This window comes from Epinephelus fuscoguttatus, linkage group LG7 (genome assembly GCF_011397635.1).
Source record: "Epinephelus fuscoguttatus linkage group LG7, E.fuscoguttatus.final_Chr_v1".
Classification (NCBI taxonomy): Eukaryota; Metazoa; Chordata; class Actinopteri; order Perciformes; family Serranidae; genus Epinephelus; species Epinephelus fuscoguttatus.
Window position 1 is genome coordinate 16704420 of NC_064758.1, and position 27982 is coordinate 16732401.

At 41.4% G+C, this 27982-nt stretch overlaps 1 protein-coding gene and 1 non-coding gene across 2 annotated transcripts; one reads left to right on the plus strand and one right to left on the minus strand.

The window, feature by feature from the left end:
- Positions 1–3721: 3721 nt before the first annotated feature.
- On the plus strand, positions 3722–27941 carry LOC125891119 (solute carrier family 26 member 6-like). The gene is made up of 18 exons (XM_049580116.1): positions 3722–4057; positions 4200–4339; positions 5454–5564; positions 5868–6016; positions 6854–7018; positions 8947–9099; positions 9904–9986; positions 11191–11338; positions 12741–12854; positions 13054–13131; positions 13392–13487; positions 13625–13731; positions 14629–14698; positions 23149–23238; positions 23687–23842; positions 25138–25192; positions 25545–25669; positions 26335–27941. The coding sequence occupies exons 1-18, from the start codon at positions 3912–3914 to the stop codon at positions 26362–26364; spliced, it is 2016 nt and encodes a 671-aa protein (XP_049436073.1). The 5' UTR covers positions 3722–3911; the 3' UTR covers positions 26365–27941.
- trnar-ccu (transfer RNA arginine (anticodon CCU)) lies at positions 27293–27365 on the minus strand. Its single transcript has one exon. It is a non-coding gene; the product is annotated as a tRNA-Arg (tRNA).
- Positions 27942–27982: the final 41 nt, after the last annotated feature.

Here is a 27982-nt window from a genome sequence, read left to right on the forward strand (position 1 = left end):
GCCAGTATATTACTATGCTGGTTTGAAGGTCTGTTTATTTGATAGAAATAAACATTATTATTTCATCATATTTTCTAAGCTGATGCTGCTGTTTTGTAAAATATTACTTAAACATAAACTTGCCTCATCAGCTCACCATAAAGTGAGTTTGCAACAGAGAAGCACTTCTAGCTGAAATATATTGGCCCAATAAATAGAGTTTTAAAGTAGACCGCTTCAGTTAAAGGTTCTCTATGCAACATTCAGAGCATTAATGTAATAGCAAACTGCTATTTGCAATGTAAAAATATAGTAGAGAAATGGCATCCTGTGCAAAGCATAAAATTACGCTCCTCTGTTGTGTGTTGTAATCTGAGCTTCTCTGTGGTTTGTCATGGTAAGCTGGTTCAACCGTGCGTGTGTGTGTCTGTGCATGTATGTATCCAACTGATTTGCACTGTGTTCATATGGCGGCCACCGCTAATATAGGGACTGTCATGAAGCATAACCACCGACCAGTTCCCCCATGTTAACACCATTAGCTCTGTCAGCACTGTAGCTATTATTAAGTAACTTCATCCTGGCGCCGGACCTGCCTTAACCTCATTCACTGTGTGGTTATATAAAGGTAGAAAAATAAATAAAATACAGAGGAGGAGAATAGAATATGAAACAGCCTTTATTTCATTAAAAACTAAATGAAAACAACGAAATAGGAGTGCTATTCTTGACGAGTGCGTCAAAAGACATGCAGGCCAGGGAAACGAAACAAACAACCCCATGAATCTTTTTATTAATAGCCTATAAAATGACGTGTTTTCTCCTGCGGGATGGGAGAAGACACAAAATCAATGCATCTCTATTATTGTGCAGGCATAAATTCTCAGAGTTTTGCGGGAGCGGGCAGGAGTGTAATACACATTGCGGGTGCGTGCGGTAGTGGTCAGAAATTCAGCGGGAGCCGGCAGGAGTGGGATGAAGAAAACAGTCCTGCGCAGGGCTCTAAGCTAAACCACCTCCATGTTGAGAACTGTGTGCAGACAACTCATATGCTCTGAATTTTAAAAGTTATTCTATCAACTACACTACCTTGTATCTTTTTATTTATTTCCTTTATTCCCCCCTTTCTTACAACAGCCAAGGCCCCTGTCTCCTCCCCGGCTCTCCAGCGCGCCCGTCAAGCTAATCACCGAAAACACAGCCAGCAGCAGACATCATCCTCTTCCTCTCACCCACACCCAGGGCCGTCTTCCACCATCCTCTCAGACAGCACCATGACGCCTTGGGGAGGCCTGGCTCTCTCCGAATCGTCCTTTACCTCAATCCCCCTGCCCTCCCCTCCACGGCCCCCTCCACTTCCACCTCCACCACCTCCTGCTCCTCAGCCGACGCCGTCCACTCCTTATCGAGGGAGACGTAACGAAGACGAGGAAGTTTCAAGTACAAGTTTTAACTCTGAGGCTCCGTCTCCACCTGGTGCAGTCCCTCAGGACAGTCTGGGTATGTCTGGAACAAGGGCCAGTCGTGGTCATATCTAACCATGCGACCAAAGCTAAAAGACAGTGGTTTTTTAATAATAATGTTAACCTACTGAATGTTTATTACTTTATGTGGAATATAAAAAAAATGCTGCCTCACAGAAAAAAACAACAAAAAACTCCAATTGAGACCAAATGTTCTTTACCGTTATTTTTTTAATCTTTCTTTGACATAGTATTGAAGGAGGTGTGTTCAGGTACATATAAAGATAATCCCTAACAAACAAAACACACTGTTTTCGGTTTTATTCAGAAGGAAATGTACGATATATTCCATGGCATGTATTTTACTGGCTGTGAAATCTTGTCCAACAGGATAATATGAGCTACACTATAGCTAATGTTAGGGTAACCATTACCTAGTTAACGATCATAGCCTAGCTAACTGTTAGCTATAGTGAACGAAGTTTAGCTACATCACAATGGCTAGATAATGTTAAAATATTCCGTTTTTATCATTAATGTCAACTAACAAACTCAGCATTAACTTGTGCAACATGATAACTTTGAAGTTTTCCCTGACTAACCTTTGCTACAGTAACATTAGCACAAGCTTATCTTGCTGGATTTGTTTCACTGAAGACATTTGACATGTAGGCTAACAGTAGCAAAGACACAGGTGTAAATAATGAAATGCATGATGGCTGAATTCCATTTAGCTGTTTCCCAGCAGGCATTTGGGTTGTGGTCCAATATTTTAAAATATTTTCCTTTCCTAACACTTTGCCTCGAATGCGTCGGAAAATGTCATGAGGTCAAGGAACAATGTAACGGACAATTTCACTCAGTGAAGTGCCTTCCTAAGCAACTGGCCCATAACACATAACTCACTTAGATTGTTCACACCTGTGCTTTTCTTGCCATGAAACATTAAAATGACTCCAGTAAAACAGGTTTTTTGTGTGAATTCACCGAAATCCATATACTAAGATAACAGATGTGGACCTATAGGACTTTTTCATGAGTGTCGGAGTTGTTTATCAAGCACTATCTGCAGGACCTGAGAAGAGGTCTAATTAGTAAGTGATAACACCTTTGTGAGTCTGCCATGAGCTTTTAAGTTCGTTGTCCAACAAAAACAGCTTTATCTTTCACTTAAGTTTAAAATTTCACGTCTGAGATTTTGATTAGTATGAGCTCCTTCCTTTTTTCTAGTTTGTCACCAGTTTCCATGTCTGTCCCTCTCTATCTCTATAGTTGGAGGGGGTAGAGGAATGCGGGCAAGACGGAGGTGCTTGCCCCAGCGTCGGGTGCCTCGTCCCCCCCGTCTCCCGCCACTGCGCCCCATCACCAACCTCAGCTTCTCTCGGAGCTTCACCTTTTCCTTCTTCGAGCTGCCGCTGCACCAGTCACCTCGCTGCCGTGCTGAGCGCATCAAAAACCTCATGCTGCTTTTGAGACAGATACACTACTGAAGAACACTGCTGACTGCACAGCTGAATTTTTCTGTTCAGTGGACATTACTTTTTAAACATCAGCATACCATTGTCAAATCTAGAGTGATATAGAAAGCTAGCTTCTAAAAAGCTGCTTGGATATGTTGTTAGATTCCGTATTCATCATGTTTTAAAATTGCATTTTGGGTTTGAACTTTTTGAACTTTATTTGCATAAAATAGATAAATATTCTCTCTATATAACATGACGTTGCTGACTTCTTGACTTTTTTTTTCTTACAATTTGCTGTTCCAATTTCTTATTGTTGTGAGATTATAAGGACAAGATTTTTTTCTCTCTTTTCATTCTCTCTAGCTTCTCTCTGTCTACATGTGACACTCATGCTTCATTTCCCTCATGCCAGCCTTTCAATTATTTTTACATTTTCTCAATTGGAATGACTTTAAAAAGTTGAAGTGGGACACATTAAAGCAGATTAAAACAGAGCAAATATTTTTCTTTCTCATTTACTCCCTTTCTCTCTCTTTCACACACACACACACACACACACACATACACAGACAAAGACACACACATTCAGACCATGAGTCTCTGAAAGCTGAGCTGTGATAATAGAGGCATTCAGACGTACTGAATGGGAGTGAAGGGGAGGAGAAAAGGGGCTGTAAACTGGCTGTAATGTGCAGAGTTCAAGGCTGTTCTCAACTTTCCCTGACTCACGTGTGAGAGTTCGTAGAGCTGTGTGTGTGTGTGTGTGTGTGTGTATGAACTCTGTGTACTCATACAGCTTCGGGCCGATACAGGTTAGGTTGGCCCCTCTCATTGCTCTGGTTTGTTTTGGTTACCTACACAGTTACTACTACTCTTCTTTGTCATGTAACTTCATACACACATTTTATACACATAAAGAAAAGTGCAAGAGGAACATTAAACACCCAGTACTGTGGCAGGAACAAAGTGAAACTTAACTGCCAGGAATCTTTGACACTAATTTCAGATGGACAGCATTGAGCAAAATGGCCTTCCTCACTTCAGGCAGCCTTATCTCGCTGTTGCCCTGGACGAAGCTCAGCTGGATGTCCTCGGTCAGCGGGTAGAAAAGAAGTCCCTGTCAATTTTGGAGAGGTTGAAGGCACTATGTTGGTAAGTCAAAGGATAGATTTAGTTTTGGGCCTTTCTGTTAAGGCCTTCAGACAGTTTGTAGGTCTAACAGATGATTTAGACCCTTTGTCAGAAGCTCTATGGCCTTAAACAGTGTGTGTCTATGTGTGTGTGTTTTCCCCAGGTGTTCGGGTACCAGGTTGAAGAGCTTCCTGCTGGGCTTTTTCCCTGTCTTGTCATGGCTGCCTCGCTACTCCATCAGAGAAAACGCCATTGGAGACCTGGTGTCTGGAGTCAGTGTTGGGATCATGCACTTGCCACAGGGTGAGGATGCTACAACAAATGATAATCACACAATGTATAACACACCCACTGCAGTACTTTGCAGTGGGCCTACAGGTTCTGGATTACTCAGCAAGGGGCAAAAGACCATGACACACGATGAGTTAAAATGCTCAGTTTATCAAACAAATACTTTCAATCAAAAGAGCAAAAATGCCTACGCTCATGAGATACTCTAATCTCTCCGATATGAAAGTCAGTGTCAGCATTCTATTTAGCAGGGAAGGTAGGGGGACAATCCAAGTCCAAGGGTCAGCTGTGTCTCAGGTCTCTTACATCCTCAGCCCATCAACAACTTAACTGACCTCTTTGAGCCAACCTCACAGACAAGACTGGCAAAGCCTCAGGCTTCAAGAAACCCCAACGCTGCCTTTTGACAGCAGTGTCTTGAGCAGACCCTTGCCTGTTACAAATTAGTCTTTACAGGTTTAATAAGTTGAAGGAGAGTTATTATATATCAACATGTAGGTGCAAGGTTATCAAAAGACTGCAAACATGAAGAAAAAGTAGCACCTGCGCACTTCCTCTGTGCCAGAAAAGTTTAATAAAGACAACTTTTCAGTCCTACTTGGATCTTGGTCTGGTCAAAATGGACATCACCAAAATCATTTTGTCCTGATGAAGATCCAAGTAGGATTGAAACGTTGTTTTAATTAATATTTTGTGGCATGGAGTAAGTGTGCAGTGCAGGCTTTACTTTTTCCTCTTAATAGCCTTTAAACAACTACAAGCTGCCACAACAACCTCACGCAACTTGCTGCAGGTTAGAAGGATGCAAGTTAAGAGTGCACTCATATACATGTATCTCTGGATAATAAACACGTTCACAGAGGGTGACAACTACAGCTGTAAAGATGAGGGATACTTTAACAGTTTATAAATCTTTGAGTTTATTGTTTTATGTAAACAATGACCAACTGTCATGTGTTATTACTCTAAATATGTTGTAGCCTACCTTGTAGTCCTCTCTCCCTTCTTTTTCTACTTCCTTTATCTGGCGGAGTCAGTGAACCTTGGTAAGGAGAGAATATTTCACGGTTGTTGCTTTTAATAATAAACACTAGCAGCTCAAAACTTGTCTTGTCTTCTTCCCCAGGTATGGCCAACGCCATGTTGGTAGGAGTTCCTCCAGTCTTTGGTCTCTACACTTCTCTCTATCCTCTGATCATCTACTTCATCTTTGGCACCTCCCGACACCTCTCCATTGGTGACTGTCTACCCTTATTCTGGAAGGGCATCCACATATAGAAACAGTCTGATGCAGTCTTCTTATTGGCGCAAAATACCTTCTAGTATCTTCTTGACACATAAAAATCTTGATGTAGTTGTGTGATTTTTACTGTAGCAGTGTAATCAAAGGTACAATATTCTGCTGTGAGAGAATTCTCCACTGTGAGAACGTGGTTCTTACAGTAGAAGTCTGTGTGAAGGTGAACACCAAATAGTCATGAACCAGGGAGGGAGTAAAGGGGTTTAGTATACAGTTTGTGTGTCTGTTTATGTGTGACAGGTACTTTTGCCGTCCTGGCCATCATGATTGGGTCTGTGACAGCCAACGTGGAGTTGCTTAGCGACGGTGTTGAAGAGAGTCAGATTAATGTGGAAGCGGCCAAAGTAAACGTGGCTGTACAAGTCACCGTCCTCTGTGGCCTCATACAGGTAAACACACATACACACACGTTAGACAATACATGGACAAACAGAATGCACAGGCTCACAGGCCCTGTTCAGACCCTGGTATTAACGTGTCATCGGCGATTGGATCACAAGTGGACAGTTCTGAGTACAGTTGTGAATGCAACTCATTGCGTCATTATTTAAAAAGTGTGGATGCTAAGGTGTCCTGGGCCACACCCAATGACCATCTACTCGGCCGACGTACTTGCTTATCTGATGTCTCTCCAGATAAGAAAACTTTCTGTTGCTCACTGCCATTACAGGTTAGACGCAGTGCTGAAGGACTGTTTCCAAAGCTGCTGTCCTCCTGGTGATCGGTCAGTTTAATGTCTACCTTGCTGACACAAGCTAACACAGCAGCAGCTATTAAATGGTCCCAAGAAACTCACTGATACTAATAGCTACTAACAGTTAGCCCTGTCACTATGTGTGCAGGCGGACTCTCACCAAGTGAGATCCAGTCACAAGTGGCCACTCGAGATGCACATAGAAACAGACAGACTAAAAGGTGTCCATTTGTGATCGGATCACCCAAGACACTAACACTAAGTGTAAACGGTTTTACCCCCACCTTTAACCTCTGAAGACAAGCAGGAGTTAAAAAGAATTTCATACAACCACACAACCTGCTCTGTTCACTGAAATGCTCAGTCTTCTTTACTACAAGTCAAATCAGGTATCAAAGGAAATATCTGCCCTGAAGCTTTAAAACTATTAAAATGTTGTGTGTCTCTCAGAATCAAAGAGGGAGCATTTTGCATACATCTTCAACAATCATATGCGCTAAATCTGCGTATGTACATGTGTGTGTTCCCTTAGCTCCTAGTGTACCTGCTGCGTGGAGGCGGTGTGTGTCGCTGGCTGTCTGATCCTGTAATCAGAGGCTACACCACAGCAGCAGGTCTGCATGTTATCATCCTGCAGCTGCCGCTGTTGACTGGAATACCTGCACAAAGACACACTGGACTGCTCGCTTCAGCTTGGGTCAGTTGAAACACACACACCCATTCATGTTAGCATGCTTTGACTCTGCTGAAGTATCCTCGGGCAAGACTTTGAAGTCATACGAGTTCCTGTAATGTTGTTATATGGCTGATCCCTGACCTCTGAAGTCTTCTCTTTGCTCGTCTCTCTGGGTCTTCTCATATGGGTTTAATTCATGAGTTTGCCTGTAAAGCTGAAATATGCTCCTGAGGATATCTGACAGTGAAAGTATAGTAGTGCATTCAATTTTTGTCTGATTAAAGGAAATAAGAAGCACATTTATGCACTGTGGACTTTAGCAGTAGAAGTTGAAAGGTAGTACGTAATGTCTTTTTGGAGAAGGAGTTTTGGCCTATGTGCTCTCATTGGCTGCCACCTGGGGGGTGGTATACACTGCATGCCAGGGGTTGACGATAATGATGACTTGTAGATGTTTCATCAGGCCGGAGGTCATATCTCATACCCTAACTGTGTTTCACCTTAACCTCCTAGAACCTGAGGAATTTAATAATCTTGGCACAGTGCTGTCTTGGCAATAAAAGTGCCTTTCTGACTGCTGCGGGGGCTGCTGCTGTGACTGAGAGATAGTGTGGTTTTTATTTTTGGCACTACAGAGGGCAAATTCAAGGTTGGCATCAAACTCCTCCAAGGATGCACCTTGTCACCTCTACATGGGCAGGATTTCAAGGTGTAGGCTGGGCTTGGCTGCTTATCAGCTGTGTGCAGGTGGTGGTTTTCCTCCAGCTTTACTGGACCATAACTTCCAGTATGCACTGGTGCGGTTTACACCCAAGAAAATCACAATGTCTATGGTGACAGGTCTTCTCCTAAAAAAATAGTAATAAAAATGTGGATATCCACATAGCAATGAGCATACACATAGTATTAATCTTTTTTTTCTAAAAACATATGGTAGTTATCTGTTATATTTTTGATTTTTAGAGATCCAGTTTAGCAGGAAATATTGGAAGAAATGGAATATAATGTAATAAGTATGTTTTCTTTAGTGTATAGTCACCTGAAAATAAGAACTGTTGTGCTTTCATTACTTTACAATGAGCCGTTTATATCTACATAATGGGGACAGGACCTGGTTCATGGAGTCCGCTGCACCATCACGTTTCTACAGTAGCCCACAATGGACAAACCAATCACTGGATCTAGATAGGGCCAATTTGTGTTTTTGCTTCAGCCACCATAATTAGCAGCCCTCCTGCAATGAGCAGTGTCTTTAAAAGCAACTGCTTTATTTATCATCTTTACACCTTAAAATAATTGGATCCATTCGTTTTGTTTTGCTCCTGGTGAAAACATCCTGAACTCTGGATCTTAAGTTAACAGAGAAAAAAAGGTGAGCTCACATTAGCAGGTGCTGGGCTAGCGGCACAGTGTAGGAGAAACACTGGTCCTTAACATCAAACCACTTTTTCAGTGTTTTTACTGATTTAAATTACCGTATGCATTTGTTTTGGAGAGAAAGAGACCTCTGTAGATAATTTTGCTCACGGTAAAAACCTCCTAAATGTGTGGATCAGAAATAAGCTGAGCACACATTAAGTTATCAGAGAAAATAGATGAGTACGCATGAGCAGGCGTGGGGCTAGAGACCCATCTGCGACATGCCAAAGGAGAAACTTATTTGTAAAGTGAAACTGCTTTATTCAGTGTTTTTACCTGTTTTAATCACCTGGTCGGTTTTTTTTGGAGAGGAGGAAACCTCTACAGATAATTCAGCTCCCAGTACAACTAAACACTGAGGGAATTCTAACCTGGTGACGTTTCATCTGGTTGCCACCTGCAGTCCTCACCACTAGCTGTCACTAAATCTTCCACACTGCTCCTTATAAGGACTTACAAAATGTCTGAAACTCTGTCTGTGTATATGTGTGTGTGTGTGTGTGTGTGTGTGCGCGCGCATCCTCTTCAAGACTTTAAAGGATGTTCTGCAAGGAGTGGCCAAAGCTGTTCCAGGAGTGCTGTCAGTCTCTGCGGTTTCCATGGTGATACTCATCGTAGGCAAGGTGCTGAATGAGCGCTTTAAGAACAAGCTGCCTGTCGCCATACCATGGGAACTTATATTGGTGAGGGACACACACACACACACACACACACACACACACGCTCAGTAGAGTCATGCCCAGATGGACAGATGCCACAGTGATGAACTGATGAATGACTCACGATTATATAAAAATCAGTTTTTTTATCACCAAAACCACAGATCCCCACATACAATACATATCTGCACCTGGCCACTAATTACTCACCATTCTGTCTTCTAATGAGGCTTTGTTTCAGTTTTTAAAAATATATTTTCAAGCCTCTCAGTGATTTGAGCTTATTTAAAAGTAATTATTGTAACTAAAACATTAAAGTGTGATAATTATGCAAAAGTCACTATGACAAGTGGAAATATTTAGCTTGTTATTTAAAAAATAAAGGTTAAATGAACTTTTATCATCATGAAATTTCATAACTTTTACATTGTTAGAGAGTACATTTAACATGGATGGATAAAATCTTGAACCTGTAGCACCATAGCAAGAATTTTACAGTAATGTTATGCTGAGCTTTGGTCTACAAAGATACCAGATTTCCATAGAATCTGTTCCCTGTGAGTTCACGTCATAATCTGCTCACTTATGATAAATTACAGCGTGTTATGAGAAACTGGCTTCAGCTCACCACCGGCATCTGAAAAGCTTTAGCTCTGTCAGTGGACCGACAGTATCTGATCATGATAATGTGTATGTTTGTGGTTTTGTGTGCATGTGTACGAACAGATTGATCGATCTGACATTTAGATGTAGAATACTGTATATTGCTGTTTTCCAAACAGAACACTTTGTGCAGAAAATGTCAAGTCCATTGTTTTTCCCCCACAGATTGTCCTGGGCACCATCCTGTCAGTGCAGATGGATCTGGTTGGACAGCACACAGTCCAGGTGGTGGGACACATACCCAGTGGGTCAGTAGAACTGTGTCATTTTCTCATTATTCCCTCTGCTTTTCTTTGTTTTTGAAGACTATTGTGTTTATTTTACTTTGTTGAAGACTTAAAGCAATACGAGTTTAGAGTGAAGCCTACAAAGTATTATTTTATTCACAGCAGACTGTGACATAGTGTTGCTTCTGAGGAAAAAGTTCAGTTCAAAGCCTTTGATGATTGCCCATTGAAATGAAAAATATTTAAAGGGATAGTGCAACCAACATGAAAATTCAGCCATTATCTACTCACCCATATGCCGATGGAGGATCAGGTGAAATTTTAGAGTTCTCACATCTCTTGTGGAGATCCAAGGGGAGAGGGGGTAGCAACACAACTTCACCTAATCGAGGCTTATGGCGCATCAGATTCAAACGTCCAAACAACACTGCCTCTCTGGGCACCACGCTCACGTGTGCGCTTGTGCACGAGATCAGCGAAAGCATGTGAACACACATGAATGCGGTGCCCATGTCTCACGGTCTCGCCCAAGGCTAAAAACAGAGTTCAAATGACATTTTTCCAAACAACTTTTTATGTCGGGGCTTCAGGACACTTGGATCACTACGGACGAGCAGTATGGAGATATTTTGTGGTTTCAATTATGTGTTTTTGGACGTTTGAATCTGGGGCCATGCCATAAGTCTCCATTAGGTGAAGTTGTGTTGCTACCTCCTCTCCCCTTGGATCTCCGCAAGTGATGTGAGGACTCTAAAACTTCACCTGAGCCTTCCTCGGCATATGGGTGAGTAGATAATGGCTGAATTTTCATTTTTGGGTGCACTATCCCTTTAATGCATGATTTATTTTATTAGTTCTTGCACATACTGTCTACACCAATATATTGGGAAGTCAATATATTTGTTTGCTAGTTAATATGCCTCCATCATAATATAATTTAAAGCTCTATGAATCTTTTCTCTTTGTGTTTCTGACACTGTGACGTTCTAACCTCCCATTCTTCACACTCTTGCTCTCATCATACAAAATAAGCCAGTTAGCTTTATTGTGTTATCCTGGAAAGCTTTAAGAGAATGATTGTAATTCATGGGATGACTCAGTTTAAACTGGTGGTCAGTATTCTTTTTATTACTGTATATAACTTTTTTTTTAACCAATCCATTAATGATGCAGTAAATCAAGCTGACTTCTCTTTCTCTTTTTTCTTCCTCCTCCTCTTCTCTAGCCTGTCCTCCCCAGTCCTTCCCTCCCTCTCTCAGGCCAAAGAGCTGTTCATCCCAGCTCTATCTGTGGCTCTGGTTGGCTTCAGTTTCCTCTCAGCCATGGGCTCAGTGTTCGCCAACAAACACAGCTACCAGGTGGACTCCAGTCAGGTATACACATGGCAGTTATAATTCTCACTAACTTCAGCCACACAACTACAAAGAGACTGCGATTCTGTTGTAGGGTCTGCATTTTAGAAATCTGAAAAAAAAAAAAAAAAAAGGTATAAAAGTGCATATTATGTACAGAGACATAATCTTTTGATTACTGATTGAGATAATGTGCAGAAAAGTGAGAAGAAACAGTTTTAAAATAATTTAGTAATATTTTGTTCTTATGTTGTAAGACACACCTGAAGCACTAGAGAAATTATACAAAACTGGCTTGCCCCTCAAGAAGACCCCAAACCACATGTTTCTGGCTTGGAAACTTGTTTCTAAGTGCTTCTGATCAAAAGCCCCAGCTTATGTTATAACATGCTCTCAAAACGCTTTTCTAATATACTTTTAGCATACAGTGTTACCGCTGTAATATACAATACATACGATTCATCATATTCTAGACTTGCTGACTTGCTGCTATTAACCAGACCATGTCTCTGTGCCTTGTAACTTACTCGTATCTTTAATTGCGCTTGTATGGTTCATATTTTTACTTCTCTTCTTATCTGTTTTGTATTTATCCTTATTTTTTTATATCCCTATTTATCTGTACTTGTTCCCATCTCTGTGCTGCCGCAACACCTGAATTTCACCTCTGGGGATCAATAAAGGCTCATCTTATCTTATCTTTACTTTAAACCAGCTCTACACTTGTAACACTGCAGCTAGACCTACCACTGATACACAACATTTCAACAAAGCTGCCGCCATGATCTGAATGCTGTTGAGGCCTTGATCCACAGCCACAGTGGTGAAGCTGCAACATCCATGTTTTACAGATATGTCCTTTTACTAAACACTTTAGTTAAATCCATGCTCTGGGTAGCTACAGTATCGTACTCATGTCTTATGAACAAAAGGCTACTGAAGCTCAAGGGAGTTAAGAGGTGAGTTGTGCTGAGGTTATTACAGTTCTTATTGATTGCCAACACAGATTAGAGGAAAGTCAACAGATTTCTGCAAGGGAAGACGTGCCTATTAAGCCTGAATATATTAAGTTTGGAAATACTGATGAGGCAGGATCATGACTCTGTTCCCAGCAGTGATTCTGACATGGTTTAAAGTGGGCCTGACTTTCCTCACTTACGGTTTTTTTGATCCAGTTCCATACTCCCTGGTCTCTGGTTTAATGAGCAACAAACTCAACAGTATACCATCACCTTAAACTTCTCATTACACCTTAAAGACAACCCTTTCAAACTCTGAGACAATACTTCTGGAGAGATTACCCCCAAATATTATGTCAGGGCTTGGACATAACCAACAGGGAGCTCACTCTGGCAGTATCCCTGAGATGGTCTGCAGTCTCAGTGTGTACTTTTCAAATTGCAGCTGTCTGTCTCTGCCTCAGGACCTGCTGGCTCTGGGTTTGTGTAACACCATAGGAGGAATGTTCCAGTGCTTCGCTGTGAGCTGCTCCTTCTCTCGCAGTATGGTCCAGGATAGCATTGGTGTCAAATCACAGGTATCATATTCTGTTCCAAAAGACAGAAATCCCTGAACCCATCTTTGTATTTGCACTGTGTTAAAGATTGTATAGGTGAACTACATCGACTGATCTTTTAATAGAGCTCCTTATACATCTTTTTCAAATGGTCTTTCTCCTCTTTGTTGTGAGTTTTCCTTTACCTATTGTCCCGCTGTGTTTTAATCTTGTGTCTTAGATGGCCAGTTTGATATCAGCTCTCGTGATTTTAACCATCCTGTTGAAGATCGGCCATCTCTTTGAGCAGCTGCCAAAGGTAAAGTGCATGTGAGATAACACATATTATTTATGACCATCATATACAGTGTAAAGTAAGTGCACTAAAAGTTTTTCTCGAACGTTCTCCAGCTAGCATGGCTTCCTGTAAACCACCACAGAATGATGATAGAATAATAGAGCTTATCAGTGAAGATGTTTTAAGAAATGTCAAGTCATGCTCCATCTGGATGAGACTCACTGTCAGGATGATTCACTTGTCTCAGCCAGAGTTCACTAATGCCTTGCTGTGTGTTCCAGGCAGTGTTGGCAGTCATCATTGTGGTGAACCTGCAAGGGATCCTGGCTCAGTTTAAAGATGTGTGTGTGCTCTGGAAATCTGACAGATTAGACCTGGTAGGCTACACATATACACCCATACACGCAAACATACACACACAAATCCATATTCATGCTCATGGCATAGACGTATGGTTACAAACAGTACTGATTTCCCTCTCATTCTGGTTGTCTCTCCTCCCTCCTCTCTTCAGTTGGTGTGGGTAGCCTCACTGATTTCCACGCTTGTCTTTAACCTGGACCTGGGTCTGGCTGTGGCTGTCGTCTTCTCTCTGCTCACACTCATCTATAGGACACAACAGTCAGTAAATGTCATTTTTCTAGGCACTACACGGGGCATTTTATCTCTATTAGAGGTCCAGTGTGTACAAACTAAGGAGATTTAGTGGCATCTAGCAGTGAGGATTGCAGATTGCAACCAGCTGAAACTTCTCCTGGTTAGAATTCCTTCAGTTTTTGTTCGTTCAGGGGTTTTTTAACGGTTGGCAGCAGCAGCCGCAGTGGGCGGCACATCACGCTGCGTTCACGGACGGAGCGCCACAGGAGGTCATTTGTCCCAGCGGCCATCAGACTTTTTAACAGCACAGTCGAGGGCAGGGGCCCCTGACCTGGGTGCTGGTGTCCGCCTCCTCTCCAAAAGGAACAGTTAAAACTTTGAACTAACTAACTTTTTTTCTAACTCTCTTGTCGTGGAGGGGCTGCAAACTAAGGAGGCCAATGTGAAAAAGCAAATGGTCCTATCTAGAACCAGTGTTTGGTTTGTCTGGTCTGGGCTACTGTAGAAACATGGCGATGCAACATGGTGATCTCGTGGACAAGGTCCCACTCACTATGTAGATACAAACAGCTCATTCTAAGGTACCGAAAACACAGCGATTCTTATTTTCAGGTGATTATACACTAAAGAAATCCCACATATTATATTATATTCCTCTACTGCTACTCCGAAATCCTACACGGTGGACCTTTAAAGATAGTATCAGTGTAACATAGGAGGAAGGGTGTTTCTTGTTGTTTAATCATTTTGATATGAATCTGTATGTGTCAAATGGATATTGTGCAGATTTCTGACTCATTTCATCATATTTTTCATACATATTATAAGTTTTGTATTCCCTCCCCCCTCTCATTCGTCTCCCAGGCAGACGTGCACTCTCATTAATATTCCCCTGTCTTTCATCTTGTCCTCGTCCTCCAGCTCCTCCACTGTTGTTTTGGGTCGTATTCCTGGTACAGACTGTTACAGAGACGTGGGACTCTACACTGAGGTAAGCTCAATCTGTCTCACAGGTCTCCTGACAATAAGTCTTCGAAAAAAATCTGTTTCAAAAAATTTGTTTGACTAAAGTTTCCGTGTTCTTCAAGCAAAGTTGTGTAAAGTTAAGCCCCAGGGTAATTAGGAGAAGACTTGAAACATAAAAACACAATGCTTTGACTGCCGTCTCTGTATTGTCATTGTGCTGTTATTTCCCTGTTCTGTATTATACTCTTGGTGAGGAACATGGTGTTATAGCTTTTGAAATGTTTTCAGAACGGTTGTTAACATTCAGAAGATGCATGACGTTAATTACCTGGCAGCAGCCATTGACTGTATCCAGTCAATCAATTACAATCAGTAACTCACTAGAGCTCAATAAGTGTTACCTAAACTCATCTCTGACTGTCCTTGTTTTACCTCAAAACTTTCTAATCCCTCCTTTCTACTGCCTCAACACATCTCGAATCTATCATCACATCTATCATCAATTTTCTAAAGTTATGGACCTCCCTTTTGTCACAGCAGGGTACTTTATGTCATATCTGTAGAGAAAATGGATGACATCACCTACAGACATTGGAGGTTATTGCGTGCTGTGATCTTTGTGAGTTATTTAAGATTGGAAAACTAAATTTGGGCAAGGGGAAAAAATGTAGATGGGGCTGAGCTTACTGACACACCTGTTAATGGAGGAATACACTTCCCAAACTTACTTCTATTTTAGCCTTAACATCTTCTTCAGAGAAAGACACACTTCTAAAGTTGTGAACAAAACAACCCTAAGAAGTGAAACCACTCTGACTCTGTAGCTCTGGCGGTGTTTGTACTGATCTAAACAGAGTTGGTGTTTTGTTGGAGCCAGAATTTAGTGGCCTCAAGACAAACTGCAGCTTAAGGCATGTCATTTAGTTCCTTTTTACCGCACAGATATGAGAGTTACTGGCGTTGATCCTGTCATCTAACTCTAAGACAAAGTAGAAGCGTATTTACCAAATCTTGGACTATTCCCATAAAGTTGTTGCTTACTTTTTTAAACCTTTAAAGTCATATTGAGTTGAAAAGACTGCAGCTTTGTCACAAATCCAAAACAACCAACTCCCTATCCATCTGTTCTATATGGTCCTTAATAAACCACAGTCAACACAAAACAAAAATAAATCCTTGGATAAAACCAGTCTGTTGGTTCTATTTTTGTATACCACCTATGAACTTCTACTGTTTCTTTGCAACCAATTCACAAAACCTTTTTTAACCAGACTGATTCCATGAGGACTGTAAAACTTCACCTGATCCTCCATCAGCATGAGGGTGAGTAGATAATTGGTGAATTTTCATGAGAAAAAGGGTGGAAGCGCTGCATGGATCTTCAAGTAAAATCAGTAAAACAGGTGCTCTTTGGTGAGGGTGCAAAGCAGCATCAAAAAATGTATCAAGTTGAATCTTTGCACATACCAAAAAAGGAAGCAGTCAGAGTTAAATGCAGGTCAAAAACTTGAAAAACCAAGGCAGCTCTGTTTTAGAAAAAAGTTAAAAAGCCTTTATTGTGGCATGGCTGGTACAAAGTTAAAAACAGGGACCAACGCTTTTCAGCTCCTCAAATGAGCCTTCATCAGGGTTGAGGTCCAAATAGTCTGAACACAAGTATATAATACCTACTGACAATGTGACATCAATCAGTGACAGAACATGGGGCACACCTGTGTCTTGCAGGTAGGCTGCTTACATCATCAATCAGTGACAGAACACTGAATTTTCATGTTGGGTGCACTATCCCTCGAACAGCTGTGTAAATCCAGGGTAACTAGCAGCTATCGCTCGTTCATGACAGTCACAGGGGATGAGGGGGGGAGCGGGGGAGGGGGGAGCTAGCTCCATTGTGTTTGATAACATTGTTGAACGTAAACAGAAGTGACGCCCAACGGTGCTTAGCGTGCCTTTCATATTGAATTAAAGCCAAGTCCTTTCAAGTCATCTGTCTCAAGTCAAAGTCAAGTCTCAAGTCATGAATACAAAGTCAAAGTCAAATCAAGTCTATTATCAAAGTTTGTCAAGCAAGTCTCAAGTCATCATATTTGCGACTCGAGTCTGACTTGAGTCAAGTCATGTGACTTGAGTCCCCCATCTCTGACCGTATGTCAGATTGACAGGAAACTCGACACACATGGTCAGGTGAAGGGGTTCTACGAAAGCCTACATAATCCTAAAGATCTGCCCGCTAGAATGTCCGCCATATTGAATTTCTTGAAAAACACATTTTTGACATCTCCTCCTAAGGCGTAGGTCTGATTTGTACCAAACGTTCTGTGAATCATCATGGGATGAAGCTTTGTAAAGGTTGTCAAAGACTTATTGATACGTCATTGCATTTTGGTGATATTGACCAGTGAACTTTAGAGGGGGCGTGGCTCAGCGCATAAATGAATTTTACTCCTTTACCGTTGAGCCAACTGTCACAAAACTTGTAGGAAAAGTCAACAAAAGTATCGCAATAATAGCCTGAAAGTTTGATTCAAATCAACCAATAGGCAAAAAATAATAATATAATATAATATAATATCTCATAATCAGCCAGAGATATTTGTACGAAACTTGGTTTGCATCATTTAGGGTCACGTCTCAGTCGATGCACAAAATTTGAAAATAATTGCTTAAAGGGGGCGTGGCTTATTACATCAAATCTAAATTTCAAGACATTTCAAAAAATTAATATATATGCAAAATACAATAGGGTCATCGCAGCTGGCCCACCTTTACAGGTTCTCTGCCCTGCACCATCTGTGAGCCAGTGGCATCGCTCTCCCTCTTCCATCTTTCAAGCACCAGCACTGGGCAAGAGTTGAGTGGCTACAGCAGGTCATCAGATGGGCACCCTCCCTTTTTTGATGTTTCGTCAAATTAAGCCCATGACACATTGGGAGGGCTTGACAGCAGATCCAGCGTCCTGGATCTACCCCTGCTGACCACCACCCAACTCCATGCTGTTGGTCCTTCGACAGGTTGGCTCTGCCACCTCACCTCCCGCTGAATCCAAATCCAACGGGACGCTGCCTCCACCTGCCTAGTGATGTTGCCTACCAGCCGCTTCCTGGCCACACCTTCGATCCCCAACCATCCAAGTGTTCTCCAGAGTGACTGCCCAGCGAAGCCCCTGCAGCCGACCTCTACTGGTAGATTCCAGGCCTTCCATCCGTTTTTCTGGCTCTCAAGGATAAGGGCTTGATATTTTTTGAGCTTGCGCTCGTACGCCTCCTCAATCCTCTCTTCCCAGGGTACTGTTAGCTCTATGAGCACCACCTGTTTGGTATCCCTAGACCAGAGGACCATATCTGGTCTGAGGCTAGTGTGGGCTGTCTCCTCTGGGAATTTGATTAATATATATCCAAAAGTCTTCATCTAAATGCCACCACCTTTGGCACAAACATTCTTTGGATACTAGATGTCACATGTATGAAATGATGTTCAGATCAATGTAACCGTTAGCTCATAGTCATATTCACTGTCTTGTTGAAATTTGTGCTGTAGGCACAACATATCCTATTACATCTAATTTTTAACCAAATGTTGCCAAAGTATTTGACAATACCCGAAATTAGCAGAATGATATGCACTTATTTTTAGAATTTTATCACCAACACTTTAACTGTAATTAATATCTCCTTGCTTTTTGAAGATATTCAACAACAGACCAACAAATATGACATTATTTTTTAGTGTATTTTTTTTTTTTTAAGAATCATAATTATTTTTTAAATTGTCAACACTGAAAAAAATGAATAGAAACGAAAAATGAACATACAGTACCATTCAAACGTTTGGACACACTTTCCCAGTCCCATTCCCACCACACGTGTGTCCAATTGTTTGACCAGCACTGTGTATGTTTACACGTTGTAATGCAAAATCAAGTCTCACACTTTGTTCTTTTGCTGGGTGGGGTCAAATCCTGGAGCCGGGCGTCAGTAGAGATGGTATCACACCACTCTCTGATCTTCATTTTCTTGAGGTGGCTCTCAAGATCACCAACACGCAAGGTCACAGTGCTCTCGTCTTTTGGACCATCCACATGGTTCTTGTTGCTGTCTTTGGTCATTGCCAGCTCTGCGATTTTCTGTTCAGCTGTACTGAGAGAGGCCATGAGCTTGTTGTTCTCCTCTCTCTGTTGCCTCATTTTAGCCAGATGAGAAGCTCTGGATTTCCTCATCTCCTGCTTGAAGTAGAGGCACTCCGTTTCCAGTTGTTCTTCTGCCTTTTTCAAGGCTGCTGCTGTCTCTCTGGTCTCTGCTCTCTGGTCCTCCAGCTGTAATTGATGGGAGGTCTGACATGTCTCCAGAGTCCTCTCGGCCTCCTCCTCGTGCTTTCGGAGAGTTTTTCTCATCTGACTCAATGCCAGATCAATGGCCCGACCTCTAGCTCGCTCATATGCCAGATCATTCTCCAGCAATTCTGTTCTTGAGCAAACCTCAGATTCTGTTGAATCCACGTCCTGCCGTCGCACCATCTGGTAATGTGTGGTGGGCCTTGCAGTGTTTTCAACTGTTGCACAGTACTGCTTTATGGCATCGTGCTCCCACCTAATCAAATGCAGTTCACCCTTCGTCTGCTCAAGTTTGGCGAGCAGATTGCTGTTGGTAGAGGTTAGCTCCTCATGTTCTTGAGCCATCTTGGTCTCCAGCTGTCTGAGCTCCGACTGCTGGGCTCCCACTTCTTGTTTTGTGCGCTCAAGGGTTGTGCAGGTCTCCTCCAGCTGCAGTTTCAGCTCGGACTGCTGTCGTTCCTGTTTTTATTAAGGGCATCCTTCACCCGCTCCAAATCAGCGCCCAGGTCCTTACTGATGGAGGTCTGCATCTCAAGATGTTTTTGTGTGCTCTTGAGCATTGTGCAGGTATTCTCCAGCTACAGTTTCAGAAATGTAATTTCTTTCTGATCCTCAGCCATCTTGACCTTCATGTTCTCCCACTGTTGTAGGAGCTTAACCAGGAAATCGTCCAGCAGGTCCTCTCGCACTTCCAGGAGGACTCTCCCCTCTGTTATACTTGGGTTGACACAAATTTATTTTTGTCACATAAAAACTTGGAACATCACCAAAACCTAATGAAGGAAGAATTGATAAAGATGGATATCCGGTTCAGATGTAATAAATTATCTTTAACTATCAATAAAACCAATTAAATTGTATTTCGCTCAAATAGAAACCAAAATAATGTTGCAAATATGCGTATTGAGATAAACGGAAGAGCTATTGAGAGGGTAGAATTTATTAAATTTCAATTTACATTGATGAATTCTTAAACTATAGGAAGCATATTGATGAATTGACAAAAAAATGATCTAAATATGTTGGATCCCTCTCCAGAATCCCTTTCCAAATGTGATAAAGTGCCCTCAAGAAAATCTGATTAAGTGCCCTCTAGGCTACTCTTCTAGGGAACAAAATGTGATAGAGTGCGCCCTAGGGTGCATTCAGTGGAGAAAATGTTATAAAATGCTCTCTAGAGCGCCCTTTGAATTGAGAAGATTGATAAAGTGTTCCCTACAGTGGCCCAATATGCAAACAAATGTGATAAAGTCAATTTCAGGATACCTTTTTAGTGGAGAAAATGGCATAAAGTGCCCTCTATGTTGGCCCAGTGTGCAAGAAAATGTGCCTTCTTGACTGCTCTTCTAGGGAAGAAAATGTGATCAAGTGTGCTCTAGGCTGCCTATCCAGTTGAGAAAATGTGCTAAAGTACCATTTACGGTGCCCATCCAGTGGAGAAACTGCTATAAAATGCTGTCTAAATTACCCTTCTGGTTGAGAAGATGTGATGAAGTGCCCTCTAGGGTGGCCTAGTATGCAGGCAAATGTGATAAAGTCCCTTTCAGGATGCCTTTTTAGTGGAGAAAATGTAATATTGTGCCCTCTAGGATGGCCTAATATGTAAGAAATTGCAATAAAATGCCCTCCAGTGGGAAAAATATGATAAAGTGCCCTCTAGGGTGCTGTTCTAGTGGAGAATATGTGATAAAATGCCTTCAAGGGTGCCCTTGCAATAGAGAAAACACGATGCAGTGCCATACTGACTGTGTTAAAAAACTTTCTGCACACTGGTGCCCATCTGCATGCAGCTAGCACCCACTGGCACTGATATGCCAAAATCATACAACTATAAATGACTTCCATAATAATATATTAGTATGTAAATTAATAATAGGATAATTAGGGGCACAAACTTTTGACACCCAAGAAAGTTAATGCAGCGAAAAGTTCAAAAGACCAAAGAGTGTCGGTCTAATTTAACTATAAAATGGTGTATCACTGCATGAATTTAACAATGTAATTGTTCATAATTAGGCAGCAGATCATTATACGCTTTCAGTATGCCAAGGCATCATCTGCCCGACTCCTGATGATGCTTTACTGATGCAAAGAAGAATTACACTGACCTTACATGACTCACAGTGATCTTAGCTAATTGCAGGCTGTGGACTGGCATATCTAAAATGTCATCAAATGTGAAACACAGTAAATAATGAATTCTCCACAGCCCGTCTCATATCTGGCATGAAACACACCCCTGTTTTAACCGGATCGCAGCATCTGCAGTGCAAATACAGGCCAACACACCAAGCATTTGATAAAAATGTACAGGATCTCGATCAGTGTCAATCTGAATAAATGCCAGTTTGGCATTTGAAATGATATGTTTATCTTAAAGTTGATTGTAATACAGGTTTGGAGATGATTTATGTACGTGTTTATGTAGCAGGCCATTAATTAACAGTGTCCCCCATGAGTAAACTGACACTGAGAAAGACATCAAATCCTTCAGTGAAGGTCAGTCTCTTATAAACTTAATGAACCACTCTGAACGATACAACTGTCACGCAGCCAAAACACACTAAAAATACATCCCTGGCTGAAAAGCACCATCTGTCAAACATCAAAACACCAAACTGTCACCAAAGGCAATCTGTCTGGGCTCCGAGCATCAGTGAATTTCTGTCAACTTCTCGTTCTCTTTTCCCTCCACTTGATTCTCTCCTCAATCTGTTACACTGCTGGCTGCTGCATCACTCCCCTCTGTGTACTTTGTCAAGTATCTGTCATGCGTTAGTGATGGTGTATGCCATGGATGTCTTTGTACAAGTTCAACTTTGTGAAATCACTCTGGATATACTATTTCTTTTTGAATCTCCCACTGAAGAGCCAGATTAGTTATCTAAAACTGAAGATCTTTAGTGTCTCTGAAGTAGATGTTTAGCAAACTGGTTTATGGTGTGTTCCAAAATTTTAAACTTTTTTTCTCCAAATGCAGCAAATAGTCTTTGGGTTTGTGCCATTGAAATAGTGTAAACAACATTAACTTTATGAAAAAACAAGGTTTAAACAGCTGAAAATTAAGTTACTATTTGAGAAAGAAAATGCACTTAAATTGTTTGTTGGGCGTCAAGAACACAGGTAATGCATTTTGGTGAGTAACACTTTACATACGTACCTTTAAAATGCTGCAGTGTAGTTTCAGAATCAGGCAGTGGGCAACATCTTCGAGATTAAAATATAAGTTTTTGCTGGGATGGTTGGCCTAATTGATTGTCCCCAAAGGTCTCAAGGCATCTTGGACACAGTTCTAAAAACAGTTGAAGAAAAACACATAAAATATTTACTGCAACAACACTGTCCAGGACCAGCGACAATACTTTAACTTAAACATTTCCTCCTAAATCTCGTCTCTTTATCTGAAATTGTGATCAGTATGTCCAAAAAAATATGAAAACATCTGTGACCTTTAGCTTCAAGCCAAGAAAATTGAAATACGATGACAAGCAAGGCGAGAGTTTCCCTACAGAGGAGCATCCCGTTGTTGGACTTCTGATAATGTTCTCATCTCTCTGTGATTAAATTTCATAGTGTTTCTAAAGATTATTTTGGGGGGAGGTTGCCTTTAATTGATAGGATAGATATTAAGTGTGAAAGTGGGAGAATGACATGCAGCGAGGGGCCACAGGCCAGAGTTGAGTCCATGGCCGCTGCAGCAGGGACACACCCCTTGTGCATGGGGATCCTGCTCTGCCCACTGAGCCACCGGGCGCCCCATAGTAAAAAATTATGTGAAAAACGTCCTACGTAAATGTTTAATTTATAATTATTCATTCATATCTAATACTGAATGGTACATTGGTGAAAAATTTTGGAGCCTGAGTCATGTGTGTTCTCTATTTCTTTAGATAGTGAAAAGATATTTTGAACCAATTAATAAGTAAATAAATGTAGCAGCAGAACTGTGTTTCTTGATCCACCAGTTACAATAAGCTGTTGTAAGTTTTGATGCTCTGTCCAGGGTGTCACTGTTGTGCCAAGTTGTAAAGTAGAGGAACTTCACAATGTTACGTGTGTGTTTCTCTGGTATGTGTATGTGTGTGTGTGTGTGTGTGTGTGTGTGTGTGTGTGTGTGTGTGTGTGTTTTGTTTTTTTTTTAACAGGCAAAGCGAGTTCCTGGAGTGACTATACTTTCCTTTTCCAGTCCTATTTACTTTGCCAGCTCTGAAGTGGTCTTCACACAGATCAGACAGGTGCCAACACACACACACACACACACACACACACACACACATACACACACATAGTGGAGATGGAGAAAAAGAAGAGAGGAATATTAGCATCACTGAAATAAGAGCTGATTTTGGGTGAAAGATTCTAAGATTGTGAGATGGGGTTACAGTATAATTGTAATTAGGAGAATGAATGAATGCAGATGAGCATCAGTCCCACAGTTCATCTTCACATGTAGGGCGCAGTCCTTCCACATGAAGTCCATCAATATGTGAACATTATTTCATGAGATTTATGCTAACACCCATGTGTATGCAGCTGGAGTGTGTGTCTGTCTTTGTGCTTTGATCCCTCTGGTTGGGATAGAAAAATTGTGCAAGGAATTTTCCAATACACAATGGGTTACATGGCAACGGAAACATTATAAAACTAATTTTCTATGCTGTAACTTTTCCCCACCACATCCAGACAGTGAGTTGTGATCAGAAGGAAAACCCAGCTGGAGTCCACACCTCCTCCTCCTCCTCCTCCTCAGCCCAAACATCGACACACACTCATTGCTTGGTTCTGGATCTCAGCTCAGTCACCTTCATGGACTCTGTGGCCATGCCAGCACTTTGCAAGGTGAGGAAACAGAACTAACTGGAGTTCATCTTCAGTTTCACTTAAGCTGAACACAGACACCATCGTATAAATTATTGATTTTCATTCTTTATTTTGTTGCGTGGCATGTCGTCAGTGTGGGGATTCTGCACCATGCTGCTAAGAGATGGTCTGTCAGTCTAATAGTGTAGGTGCTGCTCTGGCATCTTGAGCTGGAGTTAACTTTGAGTTTCTGCAGGTGGTGCTCTATTCTTTGTCTGAGATGTCTGTCATTCACTTCTCACACTCATTGTTTCTTCTGTCATCCATACAGTGGTGCCTCGAAAGGAGGGTACATACAATTGATGTATCTGATACAATTATCACAAATTTAGTATGGTGGTATCTTGTGAAACTAGACAACCTAAGATATCCATTGGTACCCCTCATGTCAGCATAGCTTGTTGGAAAGCTGGGTAAATAATGCTACAAAATTTTGACGACAAAGATTTTGGCGAGGGAACAACTGGCATGGTCATTTTCAAAGGGGTCCCCCAACTCTCACCTCAAGACATCTAAATGAAAATGGATTCGATGAGTACCTACAAGTCTTATACCAGTTATGGCTTTTGCTTTTGGCGTGCCACCACAAGATTTTCAGTGGCCCCATCTGCCCACTCCTATGGGGGCACCACTGCGTCCATACCAGGAATTTTACACACATAATCTCTCATGCAACAAAAAAGTTCTGAATGAAAGTTATACATATTCGTTGGTAATGTTAAATATAATCTGCCTTTATGTGTATCCAGTAAAATTCCTGAAAAACAAACAAACAGTGAAGCACACTACTTGTAGGTTATTTTTAGCCTTGACGAAATGTTGCAGTTTAATTTGATCTGTTAAGATGGGAACATCAGCGTAGGTTGGTTTGAATGGATATCAGTCCTGCGCTGCCAGCTCTAAACCTGCCAAGTCTGCACTTTCTTCTTATCAGTGAACTGCTATAGTGTTTGGCTGTCCTCACACTGACTCCCTACTGCTGCTGATCAAAGACATTCACAAGAAATTATTAATTACGGCTAGACTACATGTCCGCTAATCACATGTTACATAATGAAAATATGAGACACACCCTCTTACACTTGTCTAGATGAGTTACCAGTCGTACTGATATGACTTTGTTATCTTGTCCTCCTCTTTGACCTTAATGATAAAAAAAAAATCATCCATCAGCCTCACAAAGTCAGCATGTGCTTGAACATGACTACATGCGTAAAGTAAAGCTTTACATGATGTATTGTGCGTGTGTGTGTGTGTGTGTGTGTATTCACCAGGTTGTAGAAGACTTGGAAGTCCAGGGTGTCAGTGTGTTTCTGGCAGCGTGCCCAGGTCAGCTTCATGTTTCATACTCACCAGTGACTCCTCTGTGTCTTTCTCACACACTCACTCACTCACTCACTCACTCACTCACTCACTCACTCACTCACTCACTCACTCACACACACATACACACACATTATTTGTCTAGCATCCGGCTGTTACTGTTTCCACAGGTCAGTTTCCCACCACCCGCCCATACTGTAGCTCTGCTTGAAACATTTTTCTTTCTGAACTTCATGTAGCTACAGTAACATGTTTTTGTCGTTAAAACTGACAGGCTGACCATCTGAATGGAATAAATATCTGAAACTTTAAAATTAAAACATAGCGTGCAATCCTGATGCTCTCTGTATGTCAACAGAGAGAGTTTTATCCCAGCTCCAAACCCAGGGCTGTATACCAGACAGTCTGCCCAGCTCCTGTCTCTTCCCATCGGTCCATCATGCTGTCCAGCGCTGCCTCAGTATCCTGCCCAAGCCCCTGGAGGTACACATTGTCTCACTTCCATTGTCATGTTTTCCTGAGACACACTTAGAAAAAAAATCATTTTTTTCAGGCCACAAATCTTTTTAGATTTTTTTAATGCATCTGTTTTGTTGAACTGGTCCAGGAGTTTTCTATTATTTTTCTGAAGGCACGTTAAAGGGGAAATCCACCGATTTTACACATCAAAGTTTTGGGGAGCTGCGAAAAAAACTGTATTCAAGTGATGTCACTTGACTCAGCGTCGGCTGGGGCTGAGGACGACAAGTTAGAATATGAAAAATATCTGGAGGTGTAGAGTTAGAGAGAAGTGATCTGACCAGATGAGTGCAGCATGCTCCTCATCTCTGCTAAAGACTACCAGCTCGAGGAAGCATTAGCAGCCACTAGTATAACGGACATGAATCTCTGAATGAAATGGTGTAGGTCAAGTGGCATTGTGGGTGATGTAGGCACCAGGTTTGATTAAAGGGATAAAAAGATGATATCTCTGGTTGTGCTGCATCGAGTTTTATCCTACTTTTAAAGTGTCTGTCATGAGTCTGACAAGTGCCATGCAAAATCAATGGAGTGCTCCTTTAATGCTTTTACCTGATATCTTGTTAAATATGAAGTGTGCCATAAAATTCCAAGAAATATTCATGTTTTTTTTTTCTATCTCTTCACAGGAAATCAGTCCATACACAAGTGAATGTTGAACCGACACCATTTCTGCTTTTGAATGTAAATTACAGGACAGTTATGTCATCTCACTGTAACGAGAGGGCAGAAAGAAGCATCCCGGGGTGATAGTATAAAGGTTTTAAGATGACAGACAGAACAATCAATAAACAAACTTACTCTTATTTTGAAAGAAAGCCATCAGCACTTTTTACAATATGTATATGTGTACACTTCTCAAACATTTCTTAACAATAAATGTAATTGTTTCCCAGTTTCCATCATTACTGACCTCTTTATCATGAAGTATAAGACTGCCCAGCTGCCAATAGAACGCTGTTAGCAGAGCTCTGGGCCCAGCTCGCTTTTTCTGCGATGGGACTCGAACCTACAATCCCCAGCTGAGGAGGCCAATGTCATATTAAAGGGGCAGTTCACCCAAAAATAAAAAACCACAAGACAAGCACCATCTAGTTCCTTTGAATTCAAGAGAAGGCAAACACCTCTACAGGCGACATGTCCAACTCACACCAAAATAATATAGATTGATAACTAGCACCATGGGTAAGCATGTGTTTTTGATTTTGTGATAAACTGGCCCTTTAAGTATGTCATTCATGATATTAAGGATATTGTTTGTAATCAAGTCTGCTTTTTTCACATGAATGCGTGCATAGCCAGATCTGAAAACCTGAAGTTGACACAGGCTGTTAATTACCAGCTTCATGATACCAATTATCAAAGCTCACCAATGTTCGGCTCAGTGAAGCCAGATAACACATGAGACATTATTTCAGATCATTAAATCATTGATACATTACGACTGACTGTGTTGGTGTAATCCATGTCAGTCAGAAAGCAGTTGAAGAGAAGTCTCTGTAAAACACTGTTAGCACAGGACAGTCATGGGCCATTGTCTGCTGGGTTACTAGCCCAACACAGCTATAGTGTCATGCTACTGTCCACCACCCCAGATGGGACTCGAACCCACAATCCCTGGCTTAGGAGGCCAGTGCCTTATCCATTAGGCCACTGGGGCTACAGTAACACAAATTGTGGAGAGTCAATAGATGAGAAAACATGAGCAGCCGTGGAGAGTCAATAGACGAGAAAACATGAGCAGCCATGGCTCTGTAAGCAGTAAACAGGCCAGTACAAGACTATTTCCAAATTAATTCATCGTCCACTTTCGCAATAACTAAATCTGTGTTGGGCAATAACTAAATCTGTGTTGGGCAATAATTAAATCTGTGTTGGGCAATAACTGTGGAGAGATATGATAACTTTGAATCTGAAACACTTAATGAGTTGCTCAGTCTCTGGAATGACGGCTTCTTACAGTTACACAATAACATACACACACAACAAAATAGATCTACACTCCTTTAGCTACATACCGAAGATGGGAGTTGACATTGTTTTCATAATTGCATCAGTCATCAGTGTCTATCCTGTCATGTATGTGTGTTTTGGATTAAGTGATAATGACAGTGTTAGTTTACTGTAAGTGGCTGAAGTAGGCAGTGACAGTGACAGAAAATATGTGACTGTCCTTCCTTCTGTTTGTTGTTTTTTTGATTAGATTATCTTTATTTCCAACTTTATTTGTAATAAAAACATGCTGATGCTCAGCATTTTGTTCAAACTCACAGAAAT

Bases quoted from the DNA above. Each gene is read 5' to 3' on its own strand.
- LOC125891119 (XM_049580116.1), top strand. From the start codon at position 3,912: ATGGACAGCATTGAGCAAAATGGCCTTCCTCACTTCAGGCAGCCTTAT. The intron at 13,488-13,624 runs GTAGGCTACACA...TCCTCTCTTCAG, and splicing joins AATCTGACAGATTAGACCTG to TTGGTGTGGGTAGCCTCACT. The intron at 23,239-23,686 runs GTGCCAACACAC...CACCACATCCAG, and splicing joins TCTTCACACAGATCAGACAG to ACAGTGAGTTGTGATCAGAA.